Source organism: Molossus molossus, unplaced genomic scaffold, assembly GCF_014108415.1.
Source record: "Molossus molossus isolate mMolMol1 unplaced genomic scaffold, mMolMol1.p scaffold_m16_p_31, whole genome shotgun sequence".
Classification (NCBI taxonomy): domain Eukaryota; kingdom Metazoa; phylum Chordata; class Mammalia; order Chiroptera; family Molossidae; genus Molossus; species Molossus molossus.
In genome coordinates, this window is record NW_023425368.1 from 2,061,024 (window position 1) to 2,074,479 (window position 13,456).

At 62.6% G+C, this 13,456-nt stretch overlaps 2 protein-coding genes across 6 annotated transcripts in view; both read right to left on the bottom strand.

Moving 5' to 3' along the window:
• Nucleotides 1-2,650, bottom strand: part of PHRF1 (PHD and ring finger domains 1) — a 28,526-nt gene extending 25,876 nt beyond the window's left edge. For all 5 annotated transcript variants that reach the window (XM_036281061.1, XM_036281063.1, XM_036281060.1 and 2 more), the window contains exon 1: nucleotides 2,593-2,650. The gene's annotated coding sequence lies outside the window, so the exon portion shown is untranslated. The remainder of the gene's footprint in view (nucleotides 1-2,592) is intronic.
• A 7,925-nt stretch (nucleotides 2,651-10,575) lies between these two features.
• On the bottom strand, nucleotides 10,576-13,319 carry RASSF7 (Ras association domain family member 7). Its single transcript, XM_036281104.1, has 6 exons — nucleotides 13,218-13,319; nucleotides 12,466-12,598; nucleotides 11,572-12,284; nucleotides 11,352-11,447; nucleotides 11,196-11,277; nucleotides 10,576-11,114 (listed from the first exon to the last, which is right to left on the bottom strand). The coding sequence occupies exons 2-6, from the start codon at nucleotides 12,587-12,589 to the stop codon at nucleotides 11,086-11,088; spliced, it is 1,044 nt and encodes a 347-aa protein (XP_036136997.1). The 5' UTR covers nucleotides 12,590-12,598; nucleotides 13,218-13,319; the 3' UTR covers nucleotides 10,576-11,085.
• Between the last annotated feature and the right edge of the window lie 137 nt (nucleotides 13,320-13,456).

Here is a 13,456-nt window from a genome sequence, read left to right on the forward strand (position 1 = left end):
ACAGAAGTTCTAGACAAATGACATCCCAAGTGTAGCAAGACACACTGTTCCTACACCAGGGCCTCTACTCTGGTCCTCAAATAAGGGTTCCTTTCTCACCAATGCTACTTACCCACTTCCCAGGTGACCCTGAGAGGAAGCCCCCAGAGGGAGTCGTTCAGTGAACTGACAGTGAGGACAGCCCTCCCTGTGGCACGGCGTGCTTCCCACCAAGCCCAGCCCCCATGCAGAGGAAAGGGTCCTGTGACACACCAAGGCAGAGGCACAAACCAGAACCGGGGAATGGGCTCAGCCGGCAGAGTGGCCAGGAGCCAGGCCAGGCTCTTGTTCTCAGATCCCACATGCAGGTGACCAGGGCAGGGGCACCACCAGCACAGATGCTCCCAGGCCCCCAGAAGACAAGCCCATGTGGTGCCAGGGCCAACTCAGACCTAGCAGCCCCACTTCCCACACAGAGCCCCAGACACTAGAACCATAGCGAGGCAGGTGCATTTAATGAAACTGTCAAATGCCATATGTTGCTTATATCCGGAAACAGTAAACTTGGAGAGGGTCTCATGGACCTGTTAACTCGTAAACTAGTGCCCTGAAGTTAAGAAAACCAGCCTCAGTCCCACTCAACAAAGGGTGAGCACCCCCAGTGCGTGGGGCCTCAGTAACGCTGTGGGACCCTGCCTGTCCTGCACCCACATCCCGGCTACAACTCCTGCTGAATACACACAAACCAAAGTGACGGCCACAGCCCCTCTAGCAGTTAGAGCATCCTCTACCTGTCCCGTGGTGCAACGGCTGCAGTGTCCAGGTGAGAAGACCTGTAACTCTCTGGTCACAGCTGTGATTCTTCCCACTGGCCGCCACAGCGCCATCCTGGGACAACTGCCCCACACCTGCCCTGCTCTACAGAAACACACTTATAAAGAAGGTGAGCACTCACACACTAACCTGTCAGAGAACATTTCAGGCTCCCCGAAAGGCAGACCCCTCAAGGCTGCCTTGGAGCCCAGTGTGGGTGCAGCACCAGGACCAGATCCTCACCTTAAGGCCATGCTTCACATACACAAAGGCAAAGGCAGAACCACCTGTCTTCTCCCTGGTGTGCGCAGACCCAGGCCCACCTGTAAGGGGCAGCGGCAGTGCCTGCCTCAGAGGTCCATGAGGCCACAATGGGGTGTGGCACAGGGGGTTACCAGAAATGGGATTGGGAATGCAGCTGAACTCCAGGAGGGCCTGCACCTGTGGGCAAAGCCCCTCAGGCCTAGCAGCCCTTCACTACAGCTGCTAAGAACCTCCAAAGGCCTCCTCCTACCCCTGTACCAGGGTGGGTGGGGGAGCCCGGGTTCTGGGGCTGCACACCTTTCCTGCATCAGCACACAACAGTACACGCTGGCAGCACCCCAAGTAAGGACCTAGGTGGCCTCTGAAGGTCCGTCCTTTCCAGAGCCAGCATCTACCAGCAGCCCAGCACCAACACCCCTGGTGGACTCGCATGGGCACCTCTGCCCACAGGCTCCAGACTGAAGCCCACAGCCCCTCCCAGCTGCTGGCCGCCTTTGGGTGCTGGTGGCACTCTCTGGCTCTCTTGCTCAGTCTCCAGATCTGCAGGGAAGGGGGGGGGGCAGGATTAAAGCTGAATATCTCCCTCTCTCTCTTCATATCTGGGACCCAAAGCAACTGCAATTCCAACCACTGCTAAGGAATCGAAAGAGTCTGTGGTGTAGTAACTGCCACTGTGCCAGGCCCTGGGTCAGCCCATCCGGTTCGCGGGTGGTTCTTTGTTCAACATCGGCCTCAGCGGCTGCCAGACTTTGAAACAAAACTGCCGTGGAGGTCAGAAAGCTGAGCCGGCCACGGAGGGGCCACAGGGAGAGGCGCGGAGGGGACGAGAGCCAGGCTCCTCCAGGTGCCAACAAGGCGCCAGAAGGTGCCCGCGACTGTGACCCGACTCAACCTTCTCCCTGTAGGGCCAAGGAGAGGGCAGATGTGCTAAACCCCACGTCCAACCTGACCTGGGCCTCAGGCTCTGTCGGGGCGACCCCGGCCGGACTGTGGCTCCCGGCAGGGTCCCGTGCGGCCGCTGCACAAACGAGCCGAGCAGAGAAGCTCCCGAGTCGCCGGGGGACACCGCCAAGCTCCTCGGCCTCTCTGGGCCCGCAGCGCGGTCGTGGCGGCTGCGTGACTTCAGGACGCGGAAGCCTTCGCTTCCACCGCACGGGCCTGTCCGAACGTGGACGGGGCCACGGGGCCACGGGGCCCAGGCGCTGCAAACGAGCCGGCGGAGGGCCGCAGCTCGCTCAGACCGGCCGCCCGGCGCGCGCGGGGGGGAGACGGACGCCACGGGGCGGCGGGGAGGCTCCCCGCGGCCGGGACAGCAGGACGGCCACCCCAGAAACCCGCCCGCAGGCCGAGCGCCCTCCCAGCCTCGGCGCGAGGCCTCCCGCCCACGCGGGGCCCTGCCGCCGCCGCCCGCCCGGGGCCAGCGCGGAGCAGGCCGCGCCCGCCCGGCAGGCCGCAGACAAAGCGCGCGGCACCCGGGGGCGGCCCGCGCAGACGGGACGCGGCAGGGAGTCGGGGCCGTCGCCGCCCCGCACGTACCCGGGTATCTCGCGCCCCGCCGGCCGCTCCCGGGCGCTCGCCGCCCCCCGAGCGAGAGCCTCGACTAGGCCCGGCCGCCGCCGCCGCGCGCCCCTCGACCCGGAAGTGCACGGAGCCGGCTTCCGGAACCCTCCCGCCCCGCCCGTGGACGGGAACCACTGGGACGAGGGAGAGCAGGGGTGGCCCGAAGCGGAGGAGGACGCGCTCCTCGCGGCCACGGGCCGCGGGGCGTTGAGAACACCGTGCGGTTCTGGACACACGCCCAGGGGACCTACGTCCTGAGAATGCGCGGCGTCTGAGCCCCGCCGGGGGCGGTCCCGGCCGCCGCCCCGCGCGGAAGCTGGTGCGGCCCGAGCGAGCGCCCGCCGCCCAGGGCCAATGGGCGCGGCCTTCCGGCACCCTGGCCCCGCCCCGAGCGCGAGGCCCCGCCCCCAGGGCGCTAGCGAGCCCGGCGAGGACGGCCTGCGGGCGGGCCCGGGACCTGCAGCTTTGCGCGGCCCGTTCACGCGCGAACCGAGCGCTGCTGAGCCCTCCGTGCGCGGCTCCTGCGAGAGCGGAGCGCCGCCAGGACGACACCCCAGCCGCGAATCCCGCCCCGGTGCACATCCCGAGCTCGGTGAACCCTGGCATCGCGCCCGGCGTGTGTGTGACCAGCCGCTTCGTGCTGGGATAGGAAGATGATCAGGGTGGACCCGGAGCGAAGTTAGGTGATGAGCGTGGACTTGACAGAGACGGAGGGCTGAGAGCGCGGACAGGACAAGCCGGCAGACGACACACAGGAGCCTGCGTGGTTGGGCCGGTGCAGGGAGCGGCCAGCGGGGCCTCCAGGCAGGGTCGGGGGCTCCCCGGGGCTGCAGGATTTGAGCAGGATGACATGTACTGGTTTATAGGATCCCCTGGAAACAGGCTGGAGCAGCCAGGGCAGACCCCAAGGGACCAGTCAGGAGGCCACTTCCATGACCCCTTCAGGGACCATCCTGGCCCAGGTCAAGATGGGACCCCTGCTCAGGGGATGCCCTGGGGGAACCAGAGGCACATATTTGGGACATCCCAGAAGAGACTTTGGAGACTGAAGTTGGGCAAACACTGCACTGGAGATAAAAATGTGGGAATCGTGTTGTCGGGGACAGGAACAGCAGAGGACCAGGACCTGAACCCCAAGCCTCCAACGTTGAGAGGTCCATAATCTACAAAGGTGACCAAGAAGGAGCACCAGGGGTTGGGGCTTCTGGAAGCCAGCCAAAGAAGCACATCAAAGAGAGGGCCTGGGTGGAGCCAGGTGGGGGCCACTGGTGACCCTCAGGACAGCAGTCTGGGGGGCAGGGAGCTGCAGAGAGTTTAAAGAGAATGACAAGCACCAATAAGTCATTGCAGTAGTTCTACACAGGGAGGGACAAATGGGGGTAGCTGAGAAACGAGTGGCCCACCAGAGGGCTGATTTATGTTTTTTGTGTTTAATGTCCTTGGCCATAAAACAGGGATGTTGAGGGCTGGATGAGTGAGTACAGAAACAACACTTCCGGTGGAGGCAGTGTGGTAAATACCCTGCACCAGGCACCTCCCCCATCAGCTTGGAGTTTGATATATGCTGACCCTTCTACACACACACCACCCTGCCGAAGACCATGAGATATAAGGACACTGCCCAGGAGTATGTTCCAAATGGAGAGTTGGGGCACCCTGCCGAAGCTCCTGGGAAGAATTGGACAAGCAGCTTATGATCAACTTGGAGTCCCCTTGGAGGGGGCCAGCCCCTCCCATTTCGGCTGCAGCTGCTCCTGGGGGCTGCTGGGAAATTGTCAAAATAAATACAAGCATTCACAATGAGATGCAGAGAACACTGCCTTAGTAGGCATCCTTGAGCAGTGCACAACTTACCCAGCCATGTCAAACTGTGCTCAAGTGTGAGACGTGTCCCCAGGAAACTGCCCAGAGCCACTGATCTGGGCCCAAATTGAGCATAGGTGGTACCCTTGAGAACATAGGCAGATATCTGTACCTCCCACCTACTGGTGCCCCCTACATGCTGACACAAATACCTCACCTTCACATACACACACATTTGGACATACATATATATATACCCTCATCAGTATTGTCACCTCCGGTGCACCTGACCAGCTGTCTACCTGCCACCTATCACATGTTAGTGCCAAGTAAGGACAGATGTGTGCACCCTGCCAATTTGCCCCTCACAGACCTGCACCCTGAAGTTCTTGCAGTGTTCCTGGTGTGCACTGGCACTCCCTGCTGCTCCTGTTCCTCAGAGGTACAGGCAGGCACAGACATCATGTGTACAGGAGGGTAGAGCTGAGCTGGGCGTTCCAGGGTTCTCTCCAGCCCAGGACAGCCCTTTTCCCTGTCATCAGGCCTGCACACACCCACAGGGCCTGAGCTGGAGGAGGACACAGGGCTGTGCTCCCTGACTCAGGAAGGCAGTGTATTAGTGTGCTGGGGTGGGGCCGCTGTAACAGATGACCACAGACTGCATGGCTTAAAACAACAGAAATTTATTCTCTCATAGTCCTGGAGGCCAGAAGTCCAAAATGAAGGTTGGCATGGCCAGGGCCCCTCTAAAATCTGTGAAGAGAACCCCGTCTTGTCTTTTCTGGTGTTTGGGGCTCCAGGCTTCCTTGGCTTGTGGCAAAATCACCCCCGTCTCTGCTTCTGTCTTTACACGGCCTTCTTCCTGTGTGTCTGTATCTCTCTTCTGCTCTTACATGCACATTGGATTTAGGGCCTACCCAGGTAATCCAGGATGATTGCATCTCAAGATTCTTAACTTAATTACATCTGCAAAGACCCTTTTTCCAAGTAAGGTCGCATTCACAGTGTTCAAGCATTAGGATATGAACATATCTTTTTTATTTTTGTTTAGGAAGGAAAGAAGGAAGAAAGTCAGTGAACATATCTTTTTTATACAGAGGGTGGTAAGGGGTGCATTTGGACCTGCGAGGCCTGGGGGCACAGATGGGGTTTGTACCAATAGGGCAAGACAGAAACTGGGAGTCACCCTGACTTCTGGCCTCTCCATGTCCCCACATTGCAGACTTCCCTCCAAACCTCTGCTCTGTCTGCCCACCCCCAACCATGCCCTGTTGTGAAGGTGTGGACCTCCTCAGGGACCCACACGATCCAGGCTTTGATGATCCCTCAAATTCTGATCCACTCGTGAGCTGAGTCACTCATGACTCTTTGATCCTTCCCCATCCAAGGGTGCCACACCCCTCAACATCTTGCACCAGACTTCACATTCCTGAGGTCCCAAACAGGGGCAGATGCCTCCCTGGAGCCCCAGCACTGAACTACCCAGGCAACTGTGATGGTGGGAAGGGTGTGGGCGTGGCCTGTGCTGGGTTACAGCAGCTGGCAGGCTGAGCCCAGGCTTATGTGAAATGCAGGTAAGTCACTGGGGAAGGGAGGACCAGGCGTGGGGTGCTGAGTTGGAGGGCAGGAGGGCTGAAGGAGGGTGGCTGGGGCTCTCACCCTGGGCCAAATACCATAGTGACAGTGGGGAGCCAAGGGGCCCTTTGGAGCTGCTTAGAGCTAGGAGAGTGGGGTTTCCAGGGAGGGCCAAGCTCTGAGGCAGGTGCCAGAGCCTGGTTGATTTGAGGGGGGGTGGGGAAAAAGTGGGAGCTCTTGCTGACCTTGGAGGGCACACAAAAAGCTTATGAGGCTCTGGCCAGTGTGGCTCAGCTATTAGAACGTTGACCCTCAGACCAAAGGGTCGCAGGTTTGATCCTGGTCAAGGGCACATACCTGGGTTGCAGGTTGGATCTCTGCCCTAGTCAGGGTCCTGGGGGAGGCAACCAATCGATGTGTCTCTCTCACATCAATGCTTCTCTCTCTATCCCTCCCTCCCTTCCACTCTGTCTAAAAATCAATGGAAAAATATCCTTGGGTGAGGAGTAACAACAAAAAGAACCCCACAAAACAAAAAAGCTTATGAGGACTCCTATGTCAAGAACAAAAGAAGAGCAGGCACCTCTCTGCCCAATGAGGGGTCTGGATGAGCAGATTCTGCCTCAGGGATCTCCTGGGCTTTGGGGGGGGGGGGGCGGTGAAGAGAAGGGGGCCAAGGCCAAATGTCCCTTGGCTGCCACCTTGGGGGCTCCACCCAAGAGTCAATAGCTCCAGGTGTGAAAGTCCCTTCCCTTGCCTCACACCTCTTCAAGGCTCCGACAGGACAGGGCAGCGCGAGGGGGCAGCGCCCAGGACCCTGCAGCCTTCCGGGGTGACAGATGCCACAGGAGGGATCCAGGGCGCCCAGGGCGGCCCGCGGGGGTTGCGAGGGCAAAGCAGGCGGGCTGGAGCCCACGCCCCGCTCTGCCCCGCCAGCTAGACCGCCCGGGGGTGGGCGCGGGCGGCGCGGGCTGTACGTGTGTCCCGAAGCCGAGGCCCCTCCTCGGTCCCGGCCCCCGCTACGTGCGCGGAGTCCCGCGGATTCCCTGGCAGGCACCGGCCCCCGCGCGGCGGGCGGGGGACAGCGCCTCGGGCCGTACCACCCGGCCGGGCCGGCGGGGGAGCCGCCCGCGAGGCTGCAAAGAGGCGCCCCAAGCCCCGCCCGGCAGGTGGCGGCCCCGCCCCGAGGCCGACGTGCGGAAAGGAACGCACCGGCCGCGCCCGCGAGGGGCCGCGCGGCGGTGGGCGTGGCGTCCGCACCCCCCTCTCTCCCACTGGCTGCGGCGCGGCAGGGCGGGCCCGGCCTGGCCGGCAATTGGCTGTGGGGCTCTTATATTAGCATACGGGCCGGGCGCCGGGCGCGGGGAGCGGGCGCGGGGCGGTGGGGGCGCGAGGGGGCGCGAGGGGGCTGCGGCCGCTGCCGAAGTTGGGCCGAGAGCCGGCGACGGTCCCGCACTGGGGTCGCAGGTGACGCGCTCGGGGTCCCAGGCCGGAGGGCGGGGGCGCACCCCACAGGCCGCCCGCCCTCGCGGGCTGCAGGGGCTCGGACGCCCAAGTTGGAGGGGAAGGAGGGGTCGGGGTGCGGGACGACCCCTCCGCCTGCCCGGCGGTCCCTCCAGGCGCAGGGCAGCCACTGCCCACTGCACACTGCGCTGCTCCGGACCCACTGTGCGTGTGACAGCGGCTGATCTGTTCCTGGGCAGCGCGACCGCCCCGGCCCCTCTGTGACCCTGCTCTGTCGGGCAAGGGGAGGCCACACCGGGCAGGGAGAGGCCACACCGGGTCGGAGGGCGCACGCCAAGGTGGGGAGGGCAGGGCCCCCCTATGGAAGTGCCTGCCTGTTTTCGCCCAGTAGACACCCAGGGGTGGGAGAGAAAGAAAGGACATGGAGGGTTTCGCTGCCCTCCTCGCGAGAGGGCTCAGGTTGGACCAGATGCCCTCTTGGAGAGAACGTTCTTTCCTTGTGTGTGTCAGGGTGCCAGGTTGTGCAGCGTTCCTGGGACGGTCTTCTGGATGTCGCGGAGCCGAGGGCACCCTGGGCAGGCGCAGACTGGAGCCTCCAGGACCAACCTCCTGAGGGCCACCTCTGGGAACTTTCTTAAGGAAGACAGAGGCAGGCTTGGCTTTTCTGTGCATTTCTGCCACGTCAGCAAGGCCACTAAGGGAGCGAGAACAGGACGGCAAGGTCCCCTTCGTGGTGCCCAGCAACACGTCCCTTCAAGAGGTGGGGCACCTGGCACAGTCCCTGGCCTGACCACTGGGCCTGTCTTCTCTTCTGGGTGCTTTCAATCCACCAAGAAAATCTGCTGAGCGTGGAGTGTGTCCAGAGCAGCCTCCAGGTCCACAGGTGCCAGGAGGCCTGCAGCAGGCCCTGCTCCTCTCCAGGCAGTGATTGGAGCTGGGTCTGCTGTTGTCCGAGAGGCTGGGGGACTTGCATGGACTTGGACTTCCCTTTGGAAGGACCCTGCCCTGATGGTCACTGTAGTGCCACACCCAGCAGGCTTGGTAGGGCAGGTTCTACAGGTGACAGGGAGGCTGTGGTGGCCTTGGGGTGGAGACCCAGTGGAGCTGATTTATTGCCCCTGGGCAGTAACTCACTGTGGGTGACCCTTAGTGAACCCAAGAATATTTAGTCAGCCCTAGAGGAAAAGGAACTCTGAGGTTAGTAGGCGCTCCAGTGCTGTCCCCCAGTACTGCCTGACCCTGAAGGGCAACAGTGACCAGTGATGGTGGCTGCCCCATCCTCACACCAGGCAGGGTCCTGCCTCAACTACCTGGGGAGCTGACCTGGCCTGGTTTGGTCCTGCCCTGCCATGAACTGGATGTTTGGGGGGAGCTCGGCTTTTCCTTACCTCAGCACAGCTCACGTCATTGTTTTTTCAACGTACAATTTAAAACTCAAAAGTAAACTTTTCAGCCACTCAAAGGCTTGCTGAGTGATCTGAAGCCCGTGGCTGTGAGGGATTCTGTGCCTCTGGAACGGCCACACCCGTCCTCTGTTCCACCTCACCTGCGGGAGGAGAGGATCCCTTCTGAAGGGGGCTTGTTAGCTTGCCCGGAGCCCATAGCAGACCAGGGACAAGCCCCTCATGGTGGCTTCAGAAGGAACAGGTGTGTGAGCTCTGCCAGCTCTGTGCCTGCTTCCCTTTGGGAGCTGGGAGTTGGTTAGGGAGCTCATGACACTGGGGAGGGCATGGGCTAGTTCTGCCTGTCCCCTGTGTGTGGTGGTCCCTAGATGGCACCTGGCTTTGCCCTTGCTGGCCTGTGTGCTCAGCTTGGGAGATGACCTCATGCAGCGGCTCAGAGCCAGTGCCCAGATCCATCCAACCTTCCTGAGTGTGGGTGGGGACTTTGGGTGAAGAGAGCAGGCCCCTCAAACCTGGTGGTGACTGCCCAGAGCTCCCAGCCCTTCCACCCGGGATGTGGCCCCATCAGCCTTTCCAGTCCAGGCTACATCCGCTGTGACCCTGTGCTTGGACCTGTCTGAGGCCACAGGTCAGGCCAGTCCAGGCCCTCAGCAACAGGCTGCAGTGAGCTGGGCAGCAGGCTCACACAGCACCGTAGACAGGAATGTGGTCAGGCTGGGAGCTTTGCAGAGAGGAAGCCTGAGCTGGGTCCCTCTGACACCAAGGTCGGAAGCCTCCTTCTGCCACTTGGACTGTCTGGCCGCTTCCCATCTGTACTCTGCCTCAGCAGGAAGTCCTCAGTCCTGGTTATTCCCCACAAGTTGGGCTCTTGGCTTCCTTGCTCCTGATACTTAGGATTTCGTGGTCCCTATGGTCGGCTCCAAAGGAAGCGGGGAGCACCAAGCCTGACTCAGGGCTTAGGCTGACCGCATCCCAAAGTTGCCCACCCCAAAACTCGGCACAAAGACCCCCGTGATCCGGGATGTCCACATCCTGTTCCCCAGTACTACAATGGCTGCACCTGAGGCCTAGAGCCCCTCAAGCTCTGGCCATCACAGAGGTCCCCAATCTTCACCACAGCCCTCGGAGCTGGGAGCCTGAGGCCCAGCCCAGGAGAGGATTGTGATTTGGATACCTGCCCCGACTTCAAGGCTGCAGGCACATAGTAGAGGCTTCATGCCCACCTGGGGAGCTGAAACAGGGTGTTGGAAGGCAGGGCGACCACACCCTTACAGGGCCTAAAAAGCTCCTCTGGGCAAAGCTCCCTAGGCCTGGCCAACCCAGGAGTCCTGGGACCCGCCCCCTCGAGCTCTCAGACTCATTCAACCTGACAGGCAGGTCTGGTACCTCCTTGAGTCCTCATATCCAGGAGCCACCCCAGAGTGGGCGGCAGCTCCTGCCAGTGAGGAGCAGGCCAGAGGAGGGGAGCCAGGCCGGAGGGTCAGATAAAACCTATGTCAAGGCGTCAGACTCCAACTCCAACACCAGGCTTAGGCTGCAGAGAGTCAGTCCCTGAGTGGGTGGGCACAGCAGCCTGAAATGTGAGGCCCTGACCCCAGTAACCACTGACTCTGGGAGACCCCCTTCTCAGAAGCCCTGGCTGTGGCCAGCCCCTGGGAACTCGGGGTACTCCCCAGTGACCCTGGGTGTAGTCTCAAGTGTTAGACCCCCCCAGATCCCACCTAGTGCCGCCTCAAGACACACTCAAGCCACTTCAGACAGTTTATTGAGGTTTTCAGCGTCACAGTAGGGGAGGCAGCACACACACGCACATGTACACACGCACTCACACACGTACTGAAGGATGCCTCCCACACGCAAGCACATACCCACAGACTGAAAACAGCATCCAGGCATCTTCCGTCCTGAACAAGGAGCTATGGCCTTTGGGGCCTAGCAGGTTCTGAGCTGGCCATGTTCCAAGCTTCTTCAGGAGGCTTGGCAGACTTGGCGAGCACCAGTGAGTCCTCAGCCTCCCCCTGCCCCTGCAGCAGAAACCCAGGGTTCTGGGGTGTTCTGTCTTGGGCCCAGGGCCCGAGGGCTTCCAATTATAAGGGAGTACGAGTCCTCTACAACCAGATTCCTCTTCTGTTGTCCAGGCTGGGCTGACCCTGCCTGCCCTCGCTCGTGTCATCAGAGCCCAGGGCTGGGCTGGCAGTGGACATTCACTCCGGGGCAGATACTGCTACCTCCAGTTCTGCCTCATGGGGGCAACTGTGGAGAGGACACAGGCTGAGGGGGCTGAGGGGCCACAGGAGGACCTCATCCCACCCAGATTAGGGGAGACATACGTACCCTCTGGGCTCAAACTGGACACTAGGGCAGGATTCTGGGGGGCTCCCGGGAGGGACTTTCCTCTGGCTGGAGGCATGAGATCCTGTGGGGAAAGCACGTCAGCTTGGAGCTGGGATGGGGCCCCCACCGACCCGGCCCCTCCAGAACCACTCCGACCTGTGTGCCAGGGGCGGCCCCTGCCTGCTGGATGAACTGCTGCAGGTTACACTGACGCAGCTCCCGGTTCAGCTCCTCCAGCTCCTGGGCCTGGGCCTGGGGCACACGGGACCCTCAAGGGACAGCCACGGGGCTGCAGGGCCTGGTGCTCTCCTTAGTCTGCCCCTGAAACCAACCCCCAAATCCACCCGTGTCAGGGGGGCCGGTCCTGTGAACTCACCTGCAGGGCGTGCTCTGCAGCCTCTAGAGCCCTGCTCACCAGGGCTAGGCTGCCCTGCACCTCCACACTCTGCCGCTCCTGAGCAGCCAGGTCCTGGCGCAGGCGTTCTGTGGCAGATGCTGTGGGTGAAGGGGGCCCAGGGGCCTCTGCCGCCAGACGCAGCTTGGCCTCCAGGGCGCAAGCCTGGGCATCCAGGGCCTGCAGCCGGGCAGCATGTTCAGCAGTGGCCGCACTCAGTGCCTGCAGCCGTGCCTGCCCCTCGCGCTCCCGCGCCTGTTCACGCCGCAGCTCCTGCTCCCAAAAAGCCTCCTGGCCCAGCTCTGCTGCGTTCCTCTGCACCCTTTGCTCCAGGTCCTGTAGGTCTTCGCAGCAGCCTGGCATTGGTGCTACAGAGGCCACAGGCTCGGGCAGCGCCGGGCTAGAGGCCAGCCTGGGGCACCCCAGGCTGAAGGTCAGTGCTTTGTGGGGCTCACCGCGCAAGACTGGTCTTGGCTTTGGGGGAAGGCTGGCACGGATTGGGCAGCGCTCAGGGGGTGGGCAGCTGTCTGAGGAGGGCCTCCCAGTGAGGCTGGGCCCTGTCCGCCGCAGGACAAACTGGACATCACTGGCAAACTGTCCACAGGTAGCCTGGGCACCCACTGGACACTCCTGGGGCAGCAGCTGCCGTTCCTTCTCCCTGAGACGCTGCACGAGCACAAAACGGCCAGTCTGGCCTGGGGTGGGGGAGAGGGGTCAGCCTATGTCCCCCACCCCTCGTCCCCTAGACTGAGAAACTAGGGGAGAGCAAGAGGGATCAGCAACCAGCCCACCCTCCTTGGGGGAAGCCGGAGCTAGAGGGCCAGGCCCCACCCCAGGTCCACCTGTTGGGCCTGTCTATCCCTGAGGGGGACTCACCTATAGCTTGGGCTAGAGCGACGACCACTTCCTGACAGGTAGTCTGCTCTGAGACCCCACAGACCACTCGCTGGATGCCATCCACCCACACCTTCAGCTCCATGGCCACAGGTCCAGAGAGCATGTCCCTGTCCTGCAGGGGAAGGCCACAGTGTCACGCCCTGCCTGGCCCTCCTTTCTTGCTCCTCCTGGCCTGCCCCTCACCCCCAGAACTGGTTCAGGGTAGCCGCCCAGCTCTCCTGTGCCCAGCCCTACCCTTAGGCCACACATTCCTGGGGTGGGGGTAGTAAAGACCAGCCCCCCTGAGGGGGAACCAGTCTGCCCTCCTGGAGCACTTGGAGGCTTCCCCACTTCCTAGCCTCCTCTCGCCCCGCCCCACGCCCGGAACGAGAAGAATCATTAACCAGATGCAGGACTTCCTGCCCCCCCAGTCACCTGGTGCGGAGGGCACTGCCCTTCCCGCGGGGCGCCATCCCCGTCACCCAAGGGCGCCCGCACGCGAACTCGGCACCCCGCTGCCATGGGAACGCACCCTCCCCTGCGACTCAGACCTCGGCTCTCCGGACCCACCGAGCCTGGCGCAGGCAGCCCTCCCCCTCTCCCACTCCCGCCGATCGCAGCGCTCGCCCCGGAGGCCGCCGTCCCCGCCGCGGGGCGGACGCAGGTGCGGCCCCCACGCGCGGCCCGGCTCCTGCGCCTCTCTCTGAGGTCCCGCCCGCACTCAGACGGCTCCCGGGCTCCGCGCGGCTCACCTGGGCGCCCGCCGGCCTCCGAGACCCGGACTCGAACCGATTCCTTCCCAGCGCCCGGCGCCGCGGCAACCTGCCGCCTCCAGCGCCGCGGGAGCGTCCCTGTCCACCACCCATTGGCCTGCGGCCGTGCCCCCGGCCCCGCCCCGCACACCCCCATTGGCTCCTCGGCGCGCCCCGCCCACCCCACGCCCACGCCCATTGGCCTCCTCCTCTGCGTCCCGCCTCTCTCCATTGGCTCC

Bases quoted from the DNA above. Each gene is read 5' to 3' on its own strand.
- RASSF7 (XM_036281104.1), bottom strand. From the start codon at position 12,589: ATGCTCTCTGGACCTGTGGCCATGGAGCTGAAGGTGTGGGTGGATGGC. The intron at 12,285-12,465 runs GTGAGTCCCCCT...CCCCCACCCCAG, and splicing joins CGCTCTAGCCCAAGCTATAG to GCCAGACTGGCCGTTTTGTG. The intron at 11,115-11,195 runs GTACGTATGTCT...TCCTCTCCACAG, and splicing joins GTCCAGTTTGAGCCCAGAGG to TTGCCCCCATGAGGCAGAAC.